This window comes from Gadus chalcogrammus, chromosome 8, assembly GCF_026213295.1.
Source record: "Gadus chalcogrammus isolate NIFS_2021 chromosome 8, NIFS_Gcha_1.0, whole genome shotgun sequence".
NCBI classification, from domain to species: Eukaryota; Metazoa; Chordata; class Actinopteri; order Gadiformes; family Gadidae; genus Gadus; species Gadus chalcogrammus.
The window spans coordinates 28,468,559-28,490,131 of NC_079419.1; the positions used below are offsets into that span (position 1 = coordinate 28,468,559).

The following is a 21,573-nucleotide window of genomic DNA, read 5'->3' on the forward strand; positions in this document are numbered from 1 at the left end:
CAGACAGACACACACACACACACACACACACACACACACACAGATAAAGACAGACAGACAGACAGACAGACAGACAGACAGACAGACAGACAGACAGACAGACAGACAGACAGACAGACAGAAGACAGACAGACAGACAGACAGACAGACAGACAGACAGACAGACGACAGACAGACAGACAGACAGACAGACAGACAGACAGACAGACAGACAGACAGACAGACAGACAGACAGACAGACAGACAGACAGACAGACAGACAGACAGACAGACAGACAGACAGACAGACAGACAGACAGAAGACAGACAGACAGACCAGACAGACAGACAGACAGAAGACAGACAGACAGACAGACAGACGACGACGACAGACAGACAGACAGACAGACAGACAGACATACAGACAGACAGACAGACAGACAGACAGACAGACAGACTAGACAGACAGACAGACAGCATACAGACGACAGACACATACAGACAGACATACAGACAGACAGACAGACAGACAGACGACAGACAGACCATACAGACAGACAGACAGACAGACAGACATACGACAGACAGACAGACAGACAGACAGACAGACAGACAGACAGACAGGACAGACAGACAGACAGACAGACAGACAGACTAGACACGACAGACAGACAGACAGACAGACAGACAGACAGACAGACAGACAGACAGACAGACAGACAGTACAGAATTCATAAAGTTGCACAGCGGTATGAAATGGTCGCAAGGAAGATGATGAATTCTTTGGAGTTGGCGTTGAATACGGTCGACTGCTTCCGTTATTGCTTATATGTTGTTTTTAAAAAAGTTTTATGGAGGTTCAGTTATGTATAGCTCTGTACATAAGTCTTTTTGTATGGCCATTTATTTATAAAAATGCTAAGTATTTTCAGTTGGTCTAAATTAGATAAGTATTTAAGTTGTGTTAGGTATAAATGGAAGAACAAGAGTAGCTGTGTCTTCTTTCAATGCATTTCATGGCAGTTCAAAATATATGGTTCATGATTTGTGATTTGTTATTAAGTGCGGCACTAAGGTAATGCTGTCATTAAGGTGCATAACTTGCAGTAGTTGAAGGACGGCTTGTGTTGGACTTAACAGGAGGCACCTCTACCATATTCTACTCAGTAGGATATATGGTGCCTTTTATATAATATATCATGTTCAGCATAATGTTGCAAACATCGTCGTTTGTGAGAAGCTAAATAAATGATCTGGACTGTATTTCACTGGATAATTGTGTTATTACCGTTGGAGCATCCAGTATTTATTACAGGTGACAGTGAGCATTCCTTCCATTCATGAGACAGTTTAATTAGAGTAGAACTGTAGACAGGATCAACTTGCTTTGTCTCTACTCCATAGCAACCTTTTGTTATGTATTTAAGGCTTTTTTCTTTTCATTTGCATTTGCAGTTTTTACACACATGAATAAAAATGTTCATAGTATGTGTGATTTTATAATTTTCTTTAAATGTGTGTTGAAATTGCGGTGCTCTTAACTGTTCCCCTTTCATCTTTAAAACAGACTGTGGCTGTAGGTGCAGATGGGTTCAGGACCGGCTTTCTGCCAACTGCATACCATTTCTATCTATTGTCCACATTTTGATTGGCTCTAGTTTTCAAAAGTCAAACCTCTGCATGGGGTTCACTTTTTTCAATCGCTGTGAAGAAAGCACGAAAGGCTGTCATCATGGCACAATGTCTGATGTCCATCAAACTGCACATCAAGTGCAGGTTAAACGGTCTCTCTTAGCCATCGTCTTTAATGGCTGCTTCGCGAAGCCGCATGCAGGAAGTTGCTCTGAAGATTCAGGCGGAATATGATGGAAACGACACAGAAGAAAGTCCTGTCTCTCTTTGGCACCATGAAGACAGGCAAGGCCCACAGACTAACTGACGCCAGCAGCTTGCATCTCCGCCAAAGCCCCTTCAGCAGCTGCCGGTCCTACTTGGGGCAGGGGACGCCTGAGGGATGGGATGGGTATGTCCGGTGTGGACCATGTGTTCCACAAGGTGTGTGTGGCCCGCATCGCCTCGAGTAGCAGCAATTTTTACCCCCAACATTTAAAAACACGCCATAATCCTTTTCGCGAACATAACCGCACCATCGTGGACCGCTATCATTTAAAGTTGTTAGTTACCATTGTCTAAAACGATGACATGACAGAAAGAGGAGTTATCTCCAAGGTAACCTAATAATTTCCAGGGAAGTGTAAATTACGCACCTTATTTTTTCTGACCTGTGGTGTGTGGGTGTGTGCTTTATTTTGCAGGCATGCAATGCAATGAATTAATTTACAAGTACATGTACATGGAGCCATGGTAGGGCTGGCCAGTGTGTCTTTGGCATGTTGTCAGAGCACACATTGTGTTTAGGACTACAGGAGAAGGCCTTCAGTAAACATCCTAGAGGACATTCTGGATACAGCTCTGCCATTGCAATGCCTGAAACTAACCCTAGTTCTTGTAGGTCAAAAGTACTGGGTATGCTGTGCTGCAGATATGGGAATGCTAATAATGAATTTATGACGAGACATCAGGCCTGTAATTGTGTCCCAGTTCCCTTTAAGGCTTCACGCAGAAAAGGAGGGGCCTTACTCCCTTTCAAAATAGACGGTTGGGGGACGGGATGTGGTGAGAAGTGTTGAGTAGTGTATGCTGTTGGAAAAACCCTCCTGGCTGGAACCGGGAGGCAGCGATTGCAACACTGACAGGCTTGTTGCTTACCCCCTCAGATGTGATTCATGTGGTGCCTTGCTCAATTTGACTCAAAACATTCCAGTGTAGTGCTGGCGTGAGGATTCCTTGTTCTCTTTTTTTATGGTGAACACACAAGGTGAGTTCCCTCTTGTTTTCATTCACGTGTTTTTGGTTTCCTGTCAGTGATATTGCAATTTATAAGTGTTAATGAATCAACATATTTTCTGACTCACCCTTGTAGGTGGTTCTTGAAGGTAGATGGAGCGTATATAGATCAACTGTTGTTTTAACTTTCACACGCTTAAGTGTTTAATCACAATTTAAAGGCATACAATCTGCATTTGAAATCCATCACATGAAAGTAAGACAACACAATCCACTCCACTTTTGAGTGTTGAACTGAACGTCTGACCTGTGGCACCGTGGTCTCGGTAACAGTGTGTGTTGGTGCAGGGTATGGGGGAAGGGGGTCAGAGTTCGGGGGCGCTATGTACCCGTCAAGCTCCCTCAGTCGAAGATCTCAAGGCGACGGGCGGGAAGGTTGAGAAGATGCAGATGAAGCGGGAGATCTCGCTGATCAACGGCATATGCCTCATCGTCGGCAACATGATCGGCTCGGGCATCTTCGTGTCGCCCAAGGGGGTTCTGATGCACAGCGGCTCTTACGGCCTGTCACTGGTCATCTGGGGCCTTGGGGGCGTCTTCTCCGTGTTCGGCGCGCTTTGCTACGCCGAGCTCGGCACCACCATCACCAAGTCGGGCGCCAGCTACGCCTACATCCTTGAGTCCTTCGGTGGTTTTCCGGCATTCATCCGCCTGTGGACGTCGATCCTGCTGATCGAGCCTGCCAGCCAGGCAGTCATCTCGCTCACCTTCGCCAACTACCTGGTGGAGGCCCTGTACCCCACCTGCCATCCCCCCTACGACGCCATCCGACTCATCGCTGCTGCTTGTCTATGTAAGGTCTATTTACTCCAGCTAGCAGAAACAAGCCTTTGAGCCATGTGTGACGTTTAGTTTAGACCGCCTGCATACAAGTTTAGGACTAGTGGTTGTAAAATAGGCAGCCATTTAAAGAGCTATGGCCCCAGTGTGAACAATTTGACTAAGTAAGCGGTATATGATACCATTTTCTGTTCCAACTTTCTATTCCAGCCCCCCCACCCAAAGATAGTAAGGCTATCTATTGTCTACCGCTCATGCACACAACTCACACACAGGACAATTTGGAGCAGAGCCACACACTTCTGCAAACGTATGTGTATTAATAGTTGTGCTGTACATTTGTCCTTTGCCCCTCTCCTTCACAGTGGAGCCCACTCTCATGGTTCAACGGAGAGTGGGTTTAGAAACCAGCTGACCTTATCAGCTAACCTCTTGTTGTCTCAATGTTCTCATTATATTGCTTGGTCCAGGTGTACTGATCTTCATCAACTGTGCGTACGTGAAGTGGGGAACGCTTGTCCAGGACATCTTCACGTACGCAAAGCTCATGGCGCTCATCCTGGTCATCGTCATGGGGATCCTCAAGATCTCTTCAGGTGAGATCAACATCGAGACACGGAGACCAGAGTGCATTGCGGCGTATGACGCCGGTGTCTGTTGAAGCACATCCTGTTAATGCCACGGTGGTTTTCTTGTCTCCTTCCAGGGGAGACAAGGAACTTTGACGCTCCATTCGAAGGGTCTTCTTCGGAGCCCGGAGCCATTGCCCTGGCTCTTTACTCTGCACTCTTTTCCTACTCGGGCTGGGACACGCTCAACTTCGTCACAGAGGAAATTCAGAATCCGGAGAGGTAGCATATCGCCCCCCCTCACACATTTTTACGCTACTATTCATTCAGGAAGCAACTTCCATTGACTTCAGATACAAGAGATTGAGGAGAATGTATAGGGGGCAGGCCTCTTACAGAAGGACTCCTACAGGCCAGGCGGAGCTACCAACATCTGGGATCAAACCCAGTATCTTTCGCTGGGGAATTTACCATAGCTACTACACTAAAATGTCCTGCTGCATTCGCAGGCAGGCATGCAAACAAACAAGTGCGTACACCACACACAAAAGCACACACAGAAGCATCCAGTCTTCATGGTTTTAATTTGTAGCTCAGTTTCACTCTGAAACTGATAGTTTACTCGCACACCCAACCTAACCTCTGATCTAAATGTTTCATACGGCCTGTTTACGGTTTCCTGTTTTTAAAAGGGAAACAGATGGGTCATTTCCAAATGACCCTCTGTCAGCTGCGGGTTTGGTAATATATGTTGGAGTATGTTATGAAACCTAAAACTGTTCTACTGAATAGGTGATGACATGATAAATACAATTATTATATATGCAGTATTTTAACACATAGTATTATTAGGCTTTGTTAAGTGTAGTATATGGCTTACTTGACTGATAATTTTAACACTGATAGCATAAAAGCCACTTACAAAAATATATTTTGTTGCATAGCCTTTTCCCATTCCCAGCATATGACATTCAGAACGCAAGGCCAATAAATAAATAGATTTTCTCTGGATAAACTATTGCAATTGTTTTATGAAACTGTTAATGGTAATAGTAATTATTTTTCAGTAGTGGTTGTTTGGTTTCAGGAACCTGCCACTGGCCATTGCCGTCTCTATGCCCATAGTGACCATAATCTACCTGTTGACCAACGTGGCGTATTATGTGGTGCTGGACATGCCGTCCCTGTTGGCTAGCGATGCAGTGGCTGTGGTATGTTACTAGGCTATATTTAGCATGGCTCTTCTTAGAACAGTTTAATTTCATAAAGCATATGCAACCCTGATAATAAGAACATAATAAGAACAACGCCTTGGCATATTTGAAGATAGACGACCCAGTAAATTAAAGATACGTCATTTTACTTTAAAATGTATTATTCCCCAAATAAATACTCCACAAATGTCTATGCTAGCATGAACAAACGCTGAGTCCCTCTGATATTAAGTGTAATGACTCTTTTGTATCCGACCGGCAGACCTTTGGGAACGCCGTCTTGGGCCCTTTCAGTTGGATCATCCCAGTGGCGGTGGCCATGTCCTGCTACGGAGGACTCAACGCCTCCGTCATCGCCGCCTCGCGGTGATCCCCAAGCCCATGTTTAATGATGCCTTTATCTGTTCTGACATCTTACACAGAATCAATGTGTCTTTAGGCTCTAACGTAGTAAACACATGTATATTCATGTGTTCATTTGAGGATCTATAGCTGTGTTAACTCTGCGCTGATGACTCTAAGCTAATGTTGTCATCCAGGTTGTTTTTCGTGGGGGCCAGAGAGGGCCACCTTCCAAACAGCCTGAGTTTGATCCACATGGAGCGATACACTCCCATTCCTGCACTGCTGTTCAATGTGAGCATTCATGCATTTTTACCAATGATGAAATGTTTTTATTACAGAATAGCTACACAACAACACATGCATGTGATTCAAATATATTTTCAAAAAGTAAAATAATAATGAATCAAAATAATTACAAAAATAATAAATTCATAAACTAAAATAAATACTAAATTCAAGCAATGTTTAAGGAATTTGCAAGGTGATGAAATGCGCAAATTTGTATGTGGTACATGCAGGATATGGCAAAAGCACATACAGTAATCAAAATTGTGAATATCACAAACAATGATAACTACTGTCAATTGTAATATATTGCAGGTCACTCATGTAAAATCAACCTAGATATGATCATATAGGCCCATTCAGGTGTGAGAACAGAAGTGGAGGCAAATTAGGTGAAGATAAAATAAGATTTGAATAAAAAAGTGGACTGTCAACTGTCTGTGTGTGTATCAAGAAACTTAAAATTAAGTACAGGGTTGGCCATGGAAACCTTCCGTGTGCATGTATAGTAGTGCGTTATTATGTCTGTGTTTGTGTGGACCTAATCGAGCTTGTTGGGTCTCAGGGCCTGATGGGCCTGATCTTCCTTTGTGTTGAGGACGTCTTCCAGCTCATCAACTACTTCAGCTTCAGCTACTGGCTCTACGTGGGCCTCTCCGTTGCCGGCCTTATCTACCTGCGCTACACCCAGCCGCTCAGACACAGACCTGTCAAGGTAGGACAGACAGACACCATGCAGACTCACTAGATTGAGGTACAGACAGGGAGGCAGGTAGACAGGCAGAGACAGACAGACAGACAGACAGACAGACAGACAGACAGACAGACAGACAGACAGACAGACAGACAGACAGACAGACAGACAGACAGAAAAAAGGAAAGGCTCAGAAGTGTCAAGGTAGAGGATGGTCTTCCCCATCCTCTAGTGTGTGAGTAGCCTGTTTCTGGAGCTAATTCCTCTCTACAGCGACACCATTAACTCCCTCAGAGGGATAGGGATCGCTCTCTCTGGGGTCCCTGTCTACTACGTGGCCAATTACCTGCCTGAAAAAGACAAATAATAAGACAGATAAAAGTAGAACAGGAAGTCATACAGATTAACAGACAGGCAGGCAGGAAGGCAGGTAGATAGACGGACAGGTTATGTCAAGGTAGAACAGATGAGTAAGACACTTCGGCAAACAGCAGATGCCTGTGCCCCTGTCCAAGATCCAGGTGCGCCGAGATCGTCTATTGGCCTGTGGAATGTGCCACCGCGACCACTGACATACCATGGCATATGCCGTTCAGGAACGGTAAATGCCGTTCCCAACAATGGTATATGATACCAGCACGCCCGCCTCCTCCCTATAATTTCACGAAAAGTATTGCCCCAAATGTAAAGCTATATATATTTGGTCTTTATTGACACTATATCACAACATAGCGCCGTAAATAAAGGGATTCATATGTTTCTCTGGTCCGTTCTGTTGTTAGGATATGAGCGATCTGTTTGTTGTTGCTTTTGAAATGACAGATGCTTTTGAAAACAGCCAGACTTGCCCCGGTGATGGTGGTTAGCCTAGCCACCTAAACAGGTCTGACTAATCGATAAGAGAGATTTAAAGCTATACAGTCTATGTCTACAGAGGCAGGTCCCTATACCTACAAGGGGGTGGCACTGTAGCCTATGGCTAGACATTCATCAATTTTTTCCCCGTGTTTTATCAAGGTGTCCTAGTAGCCTATATAGCCTACTGTATGACTATTCAATAGGCCACATTTTAAGTTTTGCATTTGTTCTTATTGGTGTTTAAACAAAAAATACAGTAGGCCTACAGGTTCCTATCATTTAACACCGATCCAGTGTCATAAACCTTCCTAAACGACATGATCCAGTGGTATCATGGCACATAGGCCAAGCTACCATTTCCTACTAGAACCTACCGTTTTTCCACTGGCATGCCACTCATGTAAATGGTATGTACCATTCCCTACTGGCACCTACCGTCTTTCCACTGGCATGCCACTCATGTCCTATGGTATTTGCCAGTTCATACTGGCACCTACCGTTTTTCCACTCGTATGCCGCTCATGTAAAACGGTAAGTACTAGGGATGTGCATTTCTGGCAAAAATACAATTCAATATTCGCTGAGAAGTATTCGAATAATATTAGAAAATCGGTCAATCAAGAACCCCCCACGCAAGCACGCACACAAGCACCTCGGATACACGCACACACAATGACACAGAGAGAGGCTTTTATGATTTGTATGAAATCAATCTGTTCATTTCAACAACTGCACCATCAACATTTAAAGGTGCCATGGCATGAAAATCTCACTTTATGAGGTTTGATAACATAAATATAAGTTCCCCTAGCCTGCCTATGTTCTCCCAGTGGCCAAAACTTGCGTTCGGTGTAAAACAAGCACTAGGTGATCTGCTCGCCTTTGAAAAAAACGGAGGCTCAAGCGCGCTGATTTGGAATGTGAGTTTCTTATGGCGTCACACTGCAGTAAGCTCCTCCCCTTACTCTGCCTGGCCCGCCCAGAGACATGGCCCGCCAATGAGACACGACCGTGCGAGCGTGTGTGTGTGTGTGTGTGTGTGTGTGTGTGTGTGTGTGTGTGTGTGTGTGTGTGTGTGTGTGTGTGTGTGTGTGTGTGTGTGTGTGTGTGTGTAAGTGTGTGTGTGTGTGTGTGTGTGTATGTGTGTGTGTGAATACACACACTGTAAAGTGTTTCTTGTCGGTTCTTTGACGTCTCTTGTATTTCCACAACGAGACTGTAGTGGGGGTTATCTCAGCCAAGTTTGAGAAGGAATTGGGGGAAAGGAACTTTGGCTTTGACTCCCTGAAGTACATGAACTGCGACATGCCGCCGGTTGCCGCGAGACACCACCGCCGCGAAGCACCACCGCCCGGCAGCGGGCAGCCGGCAGCCGGCAGCCGGCAGCAGGCAGAGCGCTGTTCAGTCGTGAAAGTGGAAGAACCAGAGACGTCGCAGAACCCGACGAAGTCGTCTGTGATTCATAATATCGTCTGGAGGCGCACACAGCTTTTGGCCGTGATAATATGTATTATATGATATAGATATCTATGTATTATATGATATTATTTGGATATAGAGCTCCAGGACTGTAACGCAAGTGTTGTACACTTCCTTGTTATATGTATAACCGTTCTGCTTTTTGTGTTATTGCGCATAACACGTCGGACTCTCGTCTCTGGTATTTTACAACGAGTATTGTAGAATGTATGTGTGTGTTTGCTTGGATCACTTTATCCAGGACGGTAACTCCGGTCAGAGAGTAGACGCATACACAGGGAACAGTTCAGGATGTTTATATCTCTTGCAGACGAATGACATCAATGATGGCTTCAATAAGCAACCGAATGAATGACGGAATGGATGAACAGATGTAGGAATAAATGAATGATGTAGGAATGGTTTTTCTGTAAGACAGAATAAGAAATAGACAAATGGTTATTACTAGATTTACCTACTAAAACACCGGGCTCTAGTACTAACAACATCTCATAAATGCTATCTAAACATAACTGGCATAAATAGCTGCCACATGCACACGTTAACACAATAATGCAATAGTGCAATATAACGGCCGACATGGTGCGGCTGCGTGACGCACACGTGCTACACGAGGTGCAGGCTAATACACTAGCTACCCAATTCATGAGTAAATCAATTAACACAGTAACAGAACCACACAAATCACGGCTACTATAAGGAACCGAGTTACGGAATGTATATAACATTTATATAACGTAGATACACGTAGTTCAATATTACTCACTCTTCACGAACGCATTCTCTGTCATGGCATGTTAAGCAGTCGCGCGCAACGAGCTCTGGCGCAGCCCCGTACAACTCGTAACACTAGGACCCTACGGCGCTACCTGGGCTGCCCAAACTGCCTGAATAGAAATAACGCTATATATTATACGATACGATATTACAAACTATAGGGAATTTACAACAACGAGACTCGTAGTGGGGGTTATCTCAGCCATGGTTGTGAATGAATTGGAGGAAAGGAACTTTGGCTTTGACTCCCTCAAGAACATGAACCACGACATGGAAGGGAAAGGGATTGTTGGCGGAGAATGTCTCCCGCTTGTGCCCCGCTTCCCGCTGCCGATCAGGGACCACCGCCTCGGCGCTGCAGGAGGCGGAGGAATCCCTTTCTCCTCCTTGTCGAGGTTCGGTCTACTTCACATTGATGTGGACGTGAAAGAACCAGGAACGTCGGAGCTACGGTCGTTTTAGATTCATAATATCGGCTCACACAGCTTTTGGCCGTGATAATATATATTATATGATATAGATATCTATGTAGGCTATATGATATTATTTAGATATAGACCTCCAGGACTCACGTGTGTTCTAGAATATTTACAGAACACGGCTTAAGGCTGTGTGCGCCTCGCCATTGCGATACATCCACTGTAAACAGAGCGCATGGTACCGTGGCTGCACACTGCTCAGGGCCACACACCCACCCTCCTCCTTGACCCGCCTCGCTCCTCCTCCTTTGCATTAAAGCTACAGACACCAAAACAGCGCATTTGAGGGAAGCTCAATGTGCGACTGGCTCGGAGTGGCTGTAACTCTGCACCACGGCTGAATTTCAGGAGCGTCTTTAAATACTGTTAGTGGCCCACTAATACCTATATTAAAGCATCCATAAAATAGCATGTCATGGCACCTTTAACATCACAATTATTTCAACTTGGGCTTAGGCAGATAGGCCTACATGTGCCGAAAACAGATCGCAATTTATCTATTTATTTTACTGAACACAGCCTGCATGAACTAGACACGGCATTAGCATATGGAAACTATGGCATATGGTATAGCGTCCTTGGTAACAAATACATTGTAAAAAGACACACCGTGTGAAGTTATAGTTCTATTTCATGCATGCTACTCCGTCTAGGCTTCGCCTTATCGGCTTGTCCCGTGCGCGTGCTCGTGCTCGTATGCACGGATATTTTCAACTATGGACCCATCAACGTGGGCACGGCCCACATTTCCCACGGCACCGTGTATATAAGGCGGCGCATACCGCCGCTCATCCTCCCTTTTCTTTCAGCTTTCTACTAATCAACAGCTATGACTTCAAAACTTCAAGAACCTTGTGGCAGCGGCGTGGGCGAAGTGACGGACCAACGGCCCTTAAAGGGGCCATTAAAGAGTGATTCCTTGAGAGCTGGGCCCTTTTCAGGGCCTCTTTGCTCTTCTTGTCCTGCCTCTCTCGCGCCGGGTGACGGGCACCTGGCGTGTTTCAGGTGCCTCAGCGCAGGCCACGGGTTGCCTTGTCTACCCCCGCCTCTGCGCCACCTGCCGCGTGCTGAAAAGGTGCCTGAAGAGCAGCCCCTCTTCAGGCACCTTTTCTTTTCACCGTCGGTGGCTCTCTCCGAGGCCATCGTCATTTTTAAAGCCGGAGTTCCGGACGTTGAAGACGAGGACCTCATCGAGGTGGACGACTCCACCTCCATTGACGACGTCTTTGCAGACTCCGCGTCCGGGCTCTCCCACTCCAGGGCTTCCATCTCCATAGTCGTCCCGAAGGGAGAAACCACGCCGGATGGCCGAATTATTCGGGGAGATCATGGGCGAGGCAGCGGCCATCAAGGGCATCGCTATGCCAGCCCTGCCTCCCGCCCTCATGTCGGATGACATGCAGGGTGAGTGCTTTCGCACCCAGTTTTCCTCCCGGCGTGCTACCCAGTGTCCCCTGTTCCCATCCGTTTAGCATTTCTTCACCGCTGCGGGTTGAGACCCTTCTACACTGAAAGCCCCGGTGAAGGCCTTCACTGACTTAATCAACGTGGAGGGGTGGGCTGATACTCAGGCGAGGGGGATCCCTCGCCTGGAGCCTCCCCTGGCAGCGCTTCTCTGTCCGGGTCGCGGAGAGCGCCTTAACGAGAAGCCGCTGCCCCCCGACCGCCTCCAGAAGCAGATGTGCTTACTTTGTGTGTTACTTTGTGCCTCGCAATCTGCGGCGGTGGTCAACAACATCGCCCTGTTCTATGCCCTGGTCTCCTTGTCGGCTGGCAGGGAGGCTTACGGCCCGGAGGAAGCGGCAAGATGGCTTGCAGTTTCCCGGTTCTCCAGCGCCATCCTCCAGGCCATTTGGCTCTCCCACACTGTGGTGCAGGAGCGAGAGCGGGCCAGCCTCGTCCAGGGTCCCATTAGCTCCAGATGGGCTATTTGGGCCCCGGTTCTCGGAGGTGCTCGCGCACCAGCAGTCTGTCCGTGAGAATCGTTCCCGTTTCGGGGCGATTCTCCCACCAGCAGGCCGGGAGGAAGCGGGGTCGAGCCAGGTTCCAGCATTCCGGGGGGCCTCCTTCTACCCCGATGCCACCGCCGCAGCCACCCCAGCACCAGCGGGGGGGAGCAGGCGCAGCACAGCGGAGCCAGAAGTACCACAAGCTGGCTCGCGTTTTTTCTGTACCATTGAATAAAGATTCAAAAGACCGTTCGGCCGAACCGCAGTACATACTTCCTAAAGGGCGATATTCCTTAGGCCAACTGTGTCCTACGCTTGTTGTGCATTCCTCTAGGCTGCCTCTTTCCCCCCCTCAGTCTGGTGGCTGTAGGGTGGTGGCCGGACGGCGTGTTTACATAACCTCTGGTTCACCTGCTTCAAATATGCGGCGTCCCTTTGAGATTCGTGGGCGGACTGGAGACACGTTACACAAGCCCGTAGATACGGATGCTTTTATCAGTCTCCTAGTACCCCACATTATCCCCTGTCCGCTCCCCCTCTCTCTGACCGAAATTCAGAATGCTCACTATCAGAGCACTGCTCCGATGGGTGAGAGAGGGCGACTGGTTCACATCCCTGGATCTCAAGGATTTTACTTCCATGTCCCTGTTCGGCAGGCACGCAGGAAGTTTCTCCGCTTTGCCTTTATGGGGGTGGCGTACGAGTACCATTGCCTGCCATTCGGCTACTCCCTGGCCCCTCGCACCTTCTCGAAGTGTGTGGAGACGGCGTTGGGAGCGGTCGGGCATCAGGGAAAGAGGGTTCTCTTATACTTCGACGACCTACTTATTCTGAGTGACTCAGAGGAAGCTGGGGGAAGGGACACCATGACGGTGATAAACCATCTCTCTTTCCTGGGTTTTGCCATCAACTGGGAAAAGAGCTCCCCGCTCCCCAGCCGGCCAATAATCTACTTGGGGCTCTACATAGACTCAGCCACCATGACAGCGATGCTCTGGCACTTGTGTTCGCAGAAACGTGACCGCACTGTCCACCATGCGCCTGTTAGGGCTGATGGCAGTCGCCCATCCCGTGGTTCCCCTGGGTCTGCTCTTTATGCGCAGACTCCAGCAGTGGTTTGCTCGCCAACAGTTGGACCCCATGCGACACAAGCTCCGGTTGCTCCTCGTACCCCGTTCGGTGTCACACGACCTTGAACATTGGGAAAACCCCCCGCCCTTCTCAGGGGTGTTCCCCTGGGCAGAGTGACGTCCTACGTAGTGGTCTTCACGGACGCCTAGTTGACGGGTTCGGGAGGAACGTGCCTCTCCTACTCAGTCGGAGGCGAGTGGCTTACGCCCCCCACAGCACACATAAATGTGTTGGAACTCGCCGCTGTGAGGAAAGTGCTGTTGCATTTCTCGCACCTGGCACGTGGCCGCCACGTTCTGATCAGGACAGCCAGCGTGTCGGTGGCGGCGTACATAAACAGACAGGGGGGAGTGCGCTCATCTGCTCTCAACCGAAAGGCGGTCGAGCTCTGGCTTGGGCTCATCGGTATCTCCTCAGTCTAAGAGCCCTGCATATCGCGGGCGCCCAGAACTTTGGGGCGGACCTCATGTCTCGTGGCGGTCCCCAACGAGACGAGTGGCAGTTGCATCCCGACATTGTCAGACTGATCTGGCAGAGGTTCGGGACGGCTCAGGTGGACCTGTTGGCATCCAGGCAGTGGCGTTTTCTCCCGAAGGCCAAGGGAAGCCAGGCTTCCCTGTTTTTTTAGACATCTAATAAGGCAAGGCAAGGCAAGGCCACTTTATTTATATAGCACTTTTCATACACAAGGCAGACTCAAAGTGCTTCACATATAAACATTGTTATACAATAAAATAAAATAATAGATAAGTAAAAGAAAACATATGCAAAGAAATGAGTAAAATAGAAAGTTAAAAAGGCTTTTTAGTAAGTAAAATTGAAAGTGCAATGTATTTAAGAAAGTGAGAAAATTAAATTGAAAGTTATTTAAGATCAGATCAACAGTCTCTCTGGAACCCAAGTCGGGACTACAACCCGACCTAAAGGACAATATTCTAGGACTCTAACCCAGCTTCTAGGACTCTAGCCCAGCAACCTTTCTCTCTGGTATCAGATCATGTATTTTTCTGGTAAAAGTAGAAAATAAAGGGAAAGTTAAAAAGGCATTTTAGTAAAATAAAGGTAAAGTATTTAAGATTTAGCAGAAAGCTAAAGCAAACATAAAAGTCTTCAATCTTGTTTTGAAGGTGCTCAGAGTTGGGGCAAGTCTTAAATCCTCAGGGAGTTTATTCCAGCTATTTGTTGCATAGTAACTAAATCCTGCTTTCCCATGTTTCGTGTTTACTCTGGGGATAATTAACAGATTGGTCTCAGAAGATCTTAGTGTTCTAGAAGGCTTATGTAGTGGAAGCATATCAGTTAAATATGTTGGGCCTAAACCATGTAGGGATTTATAGGTTAGCAACATGATTTTAAAATCAATTCTCTGACCTACAGGAAGCCAATGTAACGATTTAAGAATTGGTGTAATATGTTCAAATTTTTTGGTCTTTGTTAAAACTCTAGCAGCAGCATTCTGAACAAGCTGAAGCTTCCTTAGAGTTTGTTTTGGGAGACCTGTAAGGAGACCATTGCAGTAATCAAGCTTACTAGTGATAAAGGCATGTACAAGTTTTTGTAAGTCTTCTGTGGACATGAGCCCTCTAAGTCTTGCTACATTTTTAAGGTGATAATATGCAGATTTTGTAACTGATTTGATGTGACTTTCGAAATGTAAATCAGAATCCATGATAACCCCTAGGTTTCTGGCTTTGATTGAGGTTTTCAGGGACAGAGAGTGAAGGTGTTGGGTTACTTTAAGCCTTTCCGTTTTAGCACCAAATACAATTATCTCTGTTTTATCCTCATTTAGCTGAAGGAAATTTCGGCACATCCAGTCTTTCACTTGCTCAATGCACTGGCACAGCAGATCTATGGGTCGATAGTCATTTGGTGATAGCGATACATAGATTTGCGTGTCATCAGAATAGCAATGATTGTCAATATTGTTATTATGCATGATTTGCCCTAGTGGGAGCATGTAGATGTTGAATAAAGAGGGTCCTAAGATGGAACCTTGTGGGACTCCACACATCACGTTGGTTGATTCTGATACAAAGTCGCCGATGGAAACAAAGTAGTTCCTATTTTGTAGGTAGGTTCTGAACCATTTTAAGACTGTGCCTGTAAGCCCCACCCAGTTTTCTAACCTGTCCAAAAGTATTGTATGGTCTACAGTGTCGAATGCAGTACTGAGGTCTAGTAGCATTAGTATTGAGGTTTTGACAGAGTCTGTGTTAAGACGGATGTCGTTTACAACTTTAATGAGGACGGTCTCAGTGCTGTGCAGGGGTCGAAATCCTGATTGGAAGGTGTCATAACAACCAGTTGATGCCAGGAAGTGATTAAGTTGCTGGAGGACAACTTTCTCAATGATTTTACTTATGAAGGGCAGATTTGATATTGGTCTGTAGTTGTTAATAATAGAGGTATCTAGGCTCTCTAGGATTTTTTAAAAGGGGTTTAATAACTGCAGTTTTCAAGGCTTTTGGGAAGTTGCCTGACTGGAGAGAGTTGTTAACTATCTGCAATATGTCTATTGCTAGGCAGTCAAAAACATTCTTAAAGAGGTTGGTAGGTAAAGAATCAAGGCAACAGGTGGATGGCTTTAGTTGTGTAACAGTTTCCACAAGAGTTTTAGAGTCAATAACATTAAAGCATGCCATCCCTGCCACGTTACTTTTGCCTGAACAGGGTGGTAGTCCAACATTTTTGTTTGAAGTGGAGATATTGATGGCGCGTCTGATGCCTTCAATTTTATCAGTATAAAAAGCTGCAAACTCATTGCATTTCTGCGTGGAATGGAGATCAGGTGGAATTTGTGTTGGGGGGTTGGTCAGTCTGTCAACAGTTGCAAATAGGGTTTTTGCATTATTATTATTGGATTTAATGATATTGGAGAAAAATGTTTCTCTAGCACTTTTTAAGTCTGAATTGTAGGGACGGAGGCTCTCTTTGTAGATATCATGGTGAATATGAAGTTTTGTTTTACGCCAGATGCGTTCAACCTTCCTGCATTCTTTTTTCTGTGCTGTTACAGAAGCAGCTTTTCTCCAGGGTGCCTTTTGCTTTCCAGAGATCGTTTTAACCTTATAAGGTGCAATGACATCCATGATTTTCAAAATTTTCAAATTAAAGTTTTCTACAAGATCATCAGCAGAACATGGGTTGAGAGGTGGTAGTAAGGAGATGGCCTTTCTAAAAAGTAAATACGATTCTTCATTGATATACCGTTTTTTGACAGTATTTGATTTTGTCTGTATGTCGGGAATAAAAGATATATTAAAGAAAACAAAAAGAGGTCAGACAAGGAAGGATCAGTCACAGAGAGATCAGAAACATTGAGGCCCTTTGTGATAACCAGGTCTAGAGTGTGGCCCTTACAATGAGTAGTCTCTTTCACATGTTGGGACAGTTCAAATGTGTCCAAAATGGTAAAAAGTTTTTTTGCACACTTGTCATTCAAATCATCAGTATGAAAATTTAAGTCACCAGTAATAACTAGACAGTCAAAGTCTGTGGAGATGCTAGACAATAATTCTGTGAATTCATCGAAAAAATTTGCAGAGTATGTGGGTGGCCTGTAAATAATTAATAGGAGAACTCTGGGGGAGCATTTCAATACAGCACAAAGGTATTCGAATGATGGAAAATCACCAAATAACATCTGTTTCCCCTGAAAATCATTTTTAAATATAACAGCAACCCCTCCACCTCTTTTTCCAGATCTACATGCATCAAAAAAGTTATAGTTGGGAGGAGCTGTCTCTATCAGAATGGTTGCACTGTTATTTTGTTCCAGCCATGTTTCAGTTAAAAACATAAAATCCAGTTTAGAGGTGGTAATAAAATCATTAACTAAAAATGATTTGTTATTAAGAGACCTAACATTAAGTAGACCCATCCTGATGGTGTTGTTGATAGGCTTTAAGGTTGTTTTTGGTTTGGAGGAAATATGTATGAGATTTGTGAGGTTAGCAGTGTAAAAGTGTGTCTAAGTTTCCCTTTGTTTACTCTCTTAGTGGTTACAGCAGGAATGCAAAAGTTGCCATGTTTTGACATAGGCAACCTTGGGTTCAGCAGATTATGCGAAACGTCCTTTATACTTTGTCTACGGCTGAACCCTTTTTTGTCTCAGTAATACTCAGGACTAATATCAGTACAGGGGGCGGGGGGCAGGGGCGCCCTCCGCTTTGGTGTTATCAGCCTGTGGGACTGACCTGGCGATGCTATCATTGACACAGATGCAAGTTTGATGCCTACATATTCCTGTTTCTTAAATTCAGCTGGAAAATCGCAAAGGGAGGAGACAGTGGAGCTGGAGTTGTTGTGGCTATGGGAGAGATGAGGAGGGGGGTGGCCGTTCCTCGCCAAGCCAGCATCAGCGATGGGGGAGGGCACGGTGTCCATGGTGTCGGGCAGGCTGTTGTCTCTCTTCAAGGTCTTTGGTCTGTAATGCAGAGGAGGGGGGTGGCCGTTCCTCGTCAAGCCAGCATCAGCGATTGGGGAAGGCACAGTGTTGATGGCGTCGGGCGGGCTGTTGTCTCTCTTCAAGGTCTGTGGGCTGTCTGCTATCTGTGTGTCAGATAGTGGCAGAGTAGATGTGTGGGGGAGGCTGTAGTCTCGCTTCTTCTCAACCTGTGCTCTGATTGTGGCCTGTGCGTCAGACCATGGCAAGATTGTGGCCTGTGCGTAAAGCGAGAAGAGAAGATTGTCCCTCAACAGTTTTGAGCCTAACCTGTTTGGGTGTAGGCCATCTGCTCTGAAAAGATATTTGCGCCCCCAGAATAAGTTGAAATTGTCAATAAAGCCCCTTCCTCTTTCATTGCAGACTCTGGAAAGCCATGTATTCAGTGCAAGTAGACGACTGAATCTGTTTATTCCCCTGTCAACTGCTGGTATGGGTCCACTGATGAATGAGTTGATGTGTATTTTTATCCAGTGTATCCAATAGATCAGTGTAATCCCTCTTCAGAAGTTCTGACTGTTCTCTTTGAATATCATTAAATCCTGCATGCACAATAATCTGTGAGATTTTGGGGTTTTCCAATATGATTTTGGCTAGTTTATGGTTGATATCACTTACCATTCCATATGGGAAGTTGCATGTTTTGATCTTCTTACCGGTTATATCCTTGATGGTTGAGTCTCCTATAATCAGAGTGTCTGGTTCATCTGCTTCCTCTGAGATGGGCCCTTGTTGGACGGTGGCAGACATATGCGCAGCCCGCCTCCGTGGCGACTGGTTGTTCCATGTCTGTCCGTACCGTCTGTCCGGACACATTTCAGGGGTCAGGGGTGCACAGGTGGCCGAGGCATGCGCAGCTCGCCTCCATGGCGACTGGTTCATGTTCCGTCTCTGTCCGCACTGTCCGCCCGGACGCATCTCGGGGCTCAGGGGTGCATGGGTGGCAGGCTCGTTCGTGGACTCTTGAAGTGGCAGGAACCGGTTCTTCAGTGGCAGGGTTAATTTCAGTGACGGGCTAATCCGGCTGATAACTTTAGCTTTGGGTAGTTTAGCATTTGGCGTTGAGTGATCTTGTTGATTCACTTTGGTATGTTGTTTTGGCTTAGCGCCGACTCTGTGCCAGTGAAACGCAGCTGGAACTGTCTCTCTCTTGTCCAGCTTCGGGAAGGATACAGTGTAGCTTTGATCATCTTGCTGTATCTGAGTGAGCTCAGCAAACTCACCCATCGGCACTGTATCCTGTAGGGGTCCGTTGCATTTTTCTAATGCTGCTAGTCTCGTTTCAATTAAAGCCACCCTCTGTTGCATTTTGGTGCAGTCTGTGCATTTCCCAGTCTCCGTGCCTGAGATATCCGAGTACAGAGGCATGTTGGCGATAGGAAAGTCCAAGGCTTTTTCTGCGGTCTGATCCGGGAGTAAAAAGTGCCAAAATGTATTGTTGAATCGAGCGATGGAGGACGACGAAAACAAACTATATACTGTTAGGTATTATGATCATGAAATAAAATAAGATAAAGTAGATCTGAACGATGAATTAAGTAGTTTTTTCCAATGAGTGGCTAGCTGGTATCGCTAAACTTCAGCTACTATTTTGCTGGCCATGTCTTCTTTTTGGCAAAGATTCATGCTCCCTGAACACTCCCTGGGTCTCTTATTGACCTCTTCGCCACCATGAAAGACTGGCCTTCCTCTACAAATAGGGTGAGTATAATACACACCTCCCGGTGCCGCATTACTGTTCCCTGAGCTGTCCGTTAATAATTGTTTGTGTTATTATATTTCTAATTGTGCCTTGATTGCCTGGAATAAGTTGCATTGGTCCATCAAATTAGGTTGTTGATTTATCACGGTTGTTAATGCTGAGAATCAGCACCAGGGACAGCAGGGCTCACCTGAACAAATGCGGCTGTGGTTGCTTATAGCCGCTTGTTCTGGGTTGTCTTGTGTTGTCTTTTAAGTAGTGTTGCATAAGGAACATTGTTTAAGAGGACTGTTAGAGAGAGAGAGAGAGCGAGAGCGAGCGTCGGTCAGATTACAGGAGTGTGTAAATCCTGGTAAAATTACCAGTGGAGGCTTCTCCATTGAGGAGAGGGAGAAAGATCCTCCTTAACATTGTTGAGAATAAATTATGTATATTGCCCAGACTACTGTAAATAATTAATGCCCTTAAATATGACTACTTTAATGCCTTTGAAATTATAATGTTTGTTTCCCTGGGTAAAGGGACATTAGCACCCCCTATCGCCTATTGACAATTACTTCAGGGAGGACGTTCCTCCCTCAGCCTCTGTTGACTCCCATTCATTTCCCCGAAAGTACTGGCGGCCGGTGAATAACATGGGTTTCAATGGGAGAGAGGAGAAAAGTCATCCTCTGTGTGAGTGTGACCTTAAGGGGTCTGATCCGCACAAAAATCGAATCACTTTGCGCTATGAACCAATAAGCAGGAATCCCTGGCTGGTGAGCAGTGTTGCCAGATTGGGCAGATTTCCCACCCAATTGGGCTACTTTTAACCAGGTCAGGCTGGAAAAATTATCATTGGGCGGGAAATCTGCCCAATCTGGCAACGCTGTCAATAACAAACCCGCTCTGCATTGCCGCTCAGCCTAAGAGATGCAAAGCAGCTTAAATCATCTGAACGATAGCGAGATTCTAACATTTGCGAAGGAAGTGTAAAATGGAAACATTGGAATCAGAGGACACTGTTCGTGTTTTATTACACAAAGCATTTCATTCATTGAGTTACAGTGCTAAGTTAGCGACCAAAGAAAAAGGTAGACCACTTCGCAAAATCAAGATCACCAAAAGTAATGGAAACATCAGTGTTGTGGGTGCTACATGGTTTGCTAGGTACTCATGGCTTACTGGTAGCATTACTAGCAACCAACTGTATTGCTGGCCCTGTTTGCTAATGAATAATGGCAAATCTCCAACGTGGTCTGTTCATGGTTTCACTGATGTGAAAAATCTTGATAGGGCAACCAAACGCCATGACAAGTGTCAAGATCACGTTGGTGCTGCTATGCGACTTTCCTTGCTAGGCACCATGCCTTTGGATCAGGTTGTTTGAAATAATGTTCTTGTTCTTTTACTAGTTTGTTACCCTGACCGTTCTGTTTGATATTGTGGAAAGGGTGTGGAAAGGGTGAATGATTCAGAGCATGATGCATTTTAAATGGCATCACTTTTGGTCTTGAGTCTTTTCTTAAAACAATTCATCAGTCATTGAGGGCAAAAATAGGCCCAGATTTTTTTATTTACTTTTACAAATCAAGAGTAGGTTTGATTTGACTATTGGGCTTTGCATTCTTTCCTTCTGCCCTTTTAGTCTAAAAACATGCTGCCCACCATCTTTCAAATTACAGTGATGCCACTGGTGGCTTTGTATCAATTTTATTCACATAACTATCCCTCCCTACTATTTTGTAGTTCACCAAAACACCCTGAAACAACTTGAGTCCCACATTCTTATGCCACCATACACCAACAGTGCAAGCAGGCCAATGGCAACCAAGTCTTTCCTCCCTCACTTTAAAAATGACCAGCCGCCACTGAAAATTATCAGGCGCTCAAATAGCTCTTGTAGTTACATTTAATAGATACAAGCTGTGACATACTCTTTTCTGTCCCCCACCTTCAAAAAAGTATGTAGATTAAAGGTTTTGTCTCATTTGGCATC

At 45.7% G+C, this 21,573-nt stretch overlaps 1 protein-coding gene across 3 annotated transcripts in view; it reads left to right on the forward strand.

Annotated features, from left to right (window-relative positions):
• The first annotated feature begins 647 nt into the window (after positions 1 to 647).
• LOC130386968 (Y+L amino acid transporter 2-like) overlaps positions 648 to 21,573 on the forward strand; it is a 40,760-nt gene continuing 19,834 nt past the window's right edge. Inside the window, exons 1-8 of one of the 3 annotated variants that reach the window (XM_056595880.1) lie at positions 648 to 2,857; positions 2,963 to 3,679; positions 4,137 to 4,262; positions 4,373 to 4,517; positions 5,323 to 5,446; positions 5,712 to 5,815; positions 5,989 to 6,085; positions 6,645 to 6,794. In XM_056595880.1, coding sequence (XP_056451855.1) covers positions 3,178 to 3,679; positions 4,137 to 4,262; positions 4,373 to 4,517; positions 5,323 to 5,446; positions 5,712 to 5,815; positions 5,989 to 6,085; positions 6,645 to 6,794 — 1,248 coding nt within the window. In that variant the 5' untranslated portion in view covers positions 648 to 2,857; positions 2,963 to 3,177. The remainder of the gene's footprint in view (positions 2,858 to 2,962; positions 3,680 to 4,136; positions 4,263 to 4,372; positions 4,518 to 5,322; positions 5,447 to 5,711; positions 5,816 to 5,988; positions 6,086 to 6,644; positions 6,795 to 21,573) is intronic. The other 2 variants (XM_056595881.1, XM_056595878.1) reach the window with 2 other exon arrangements.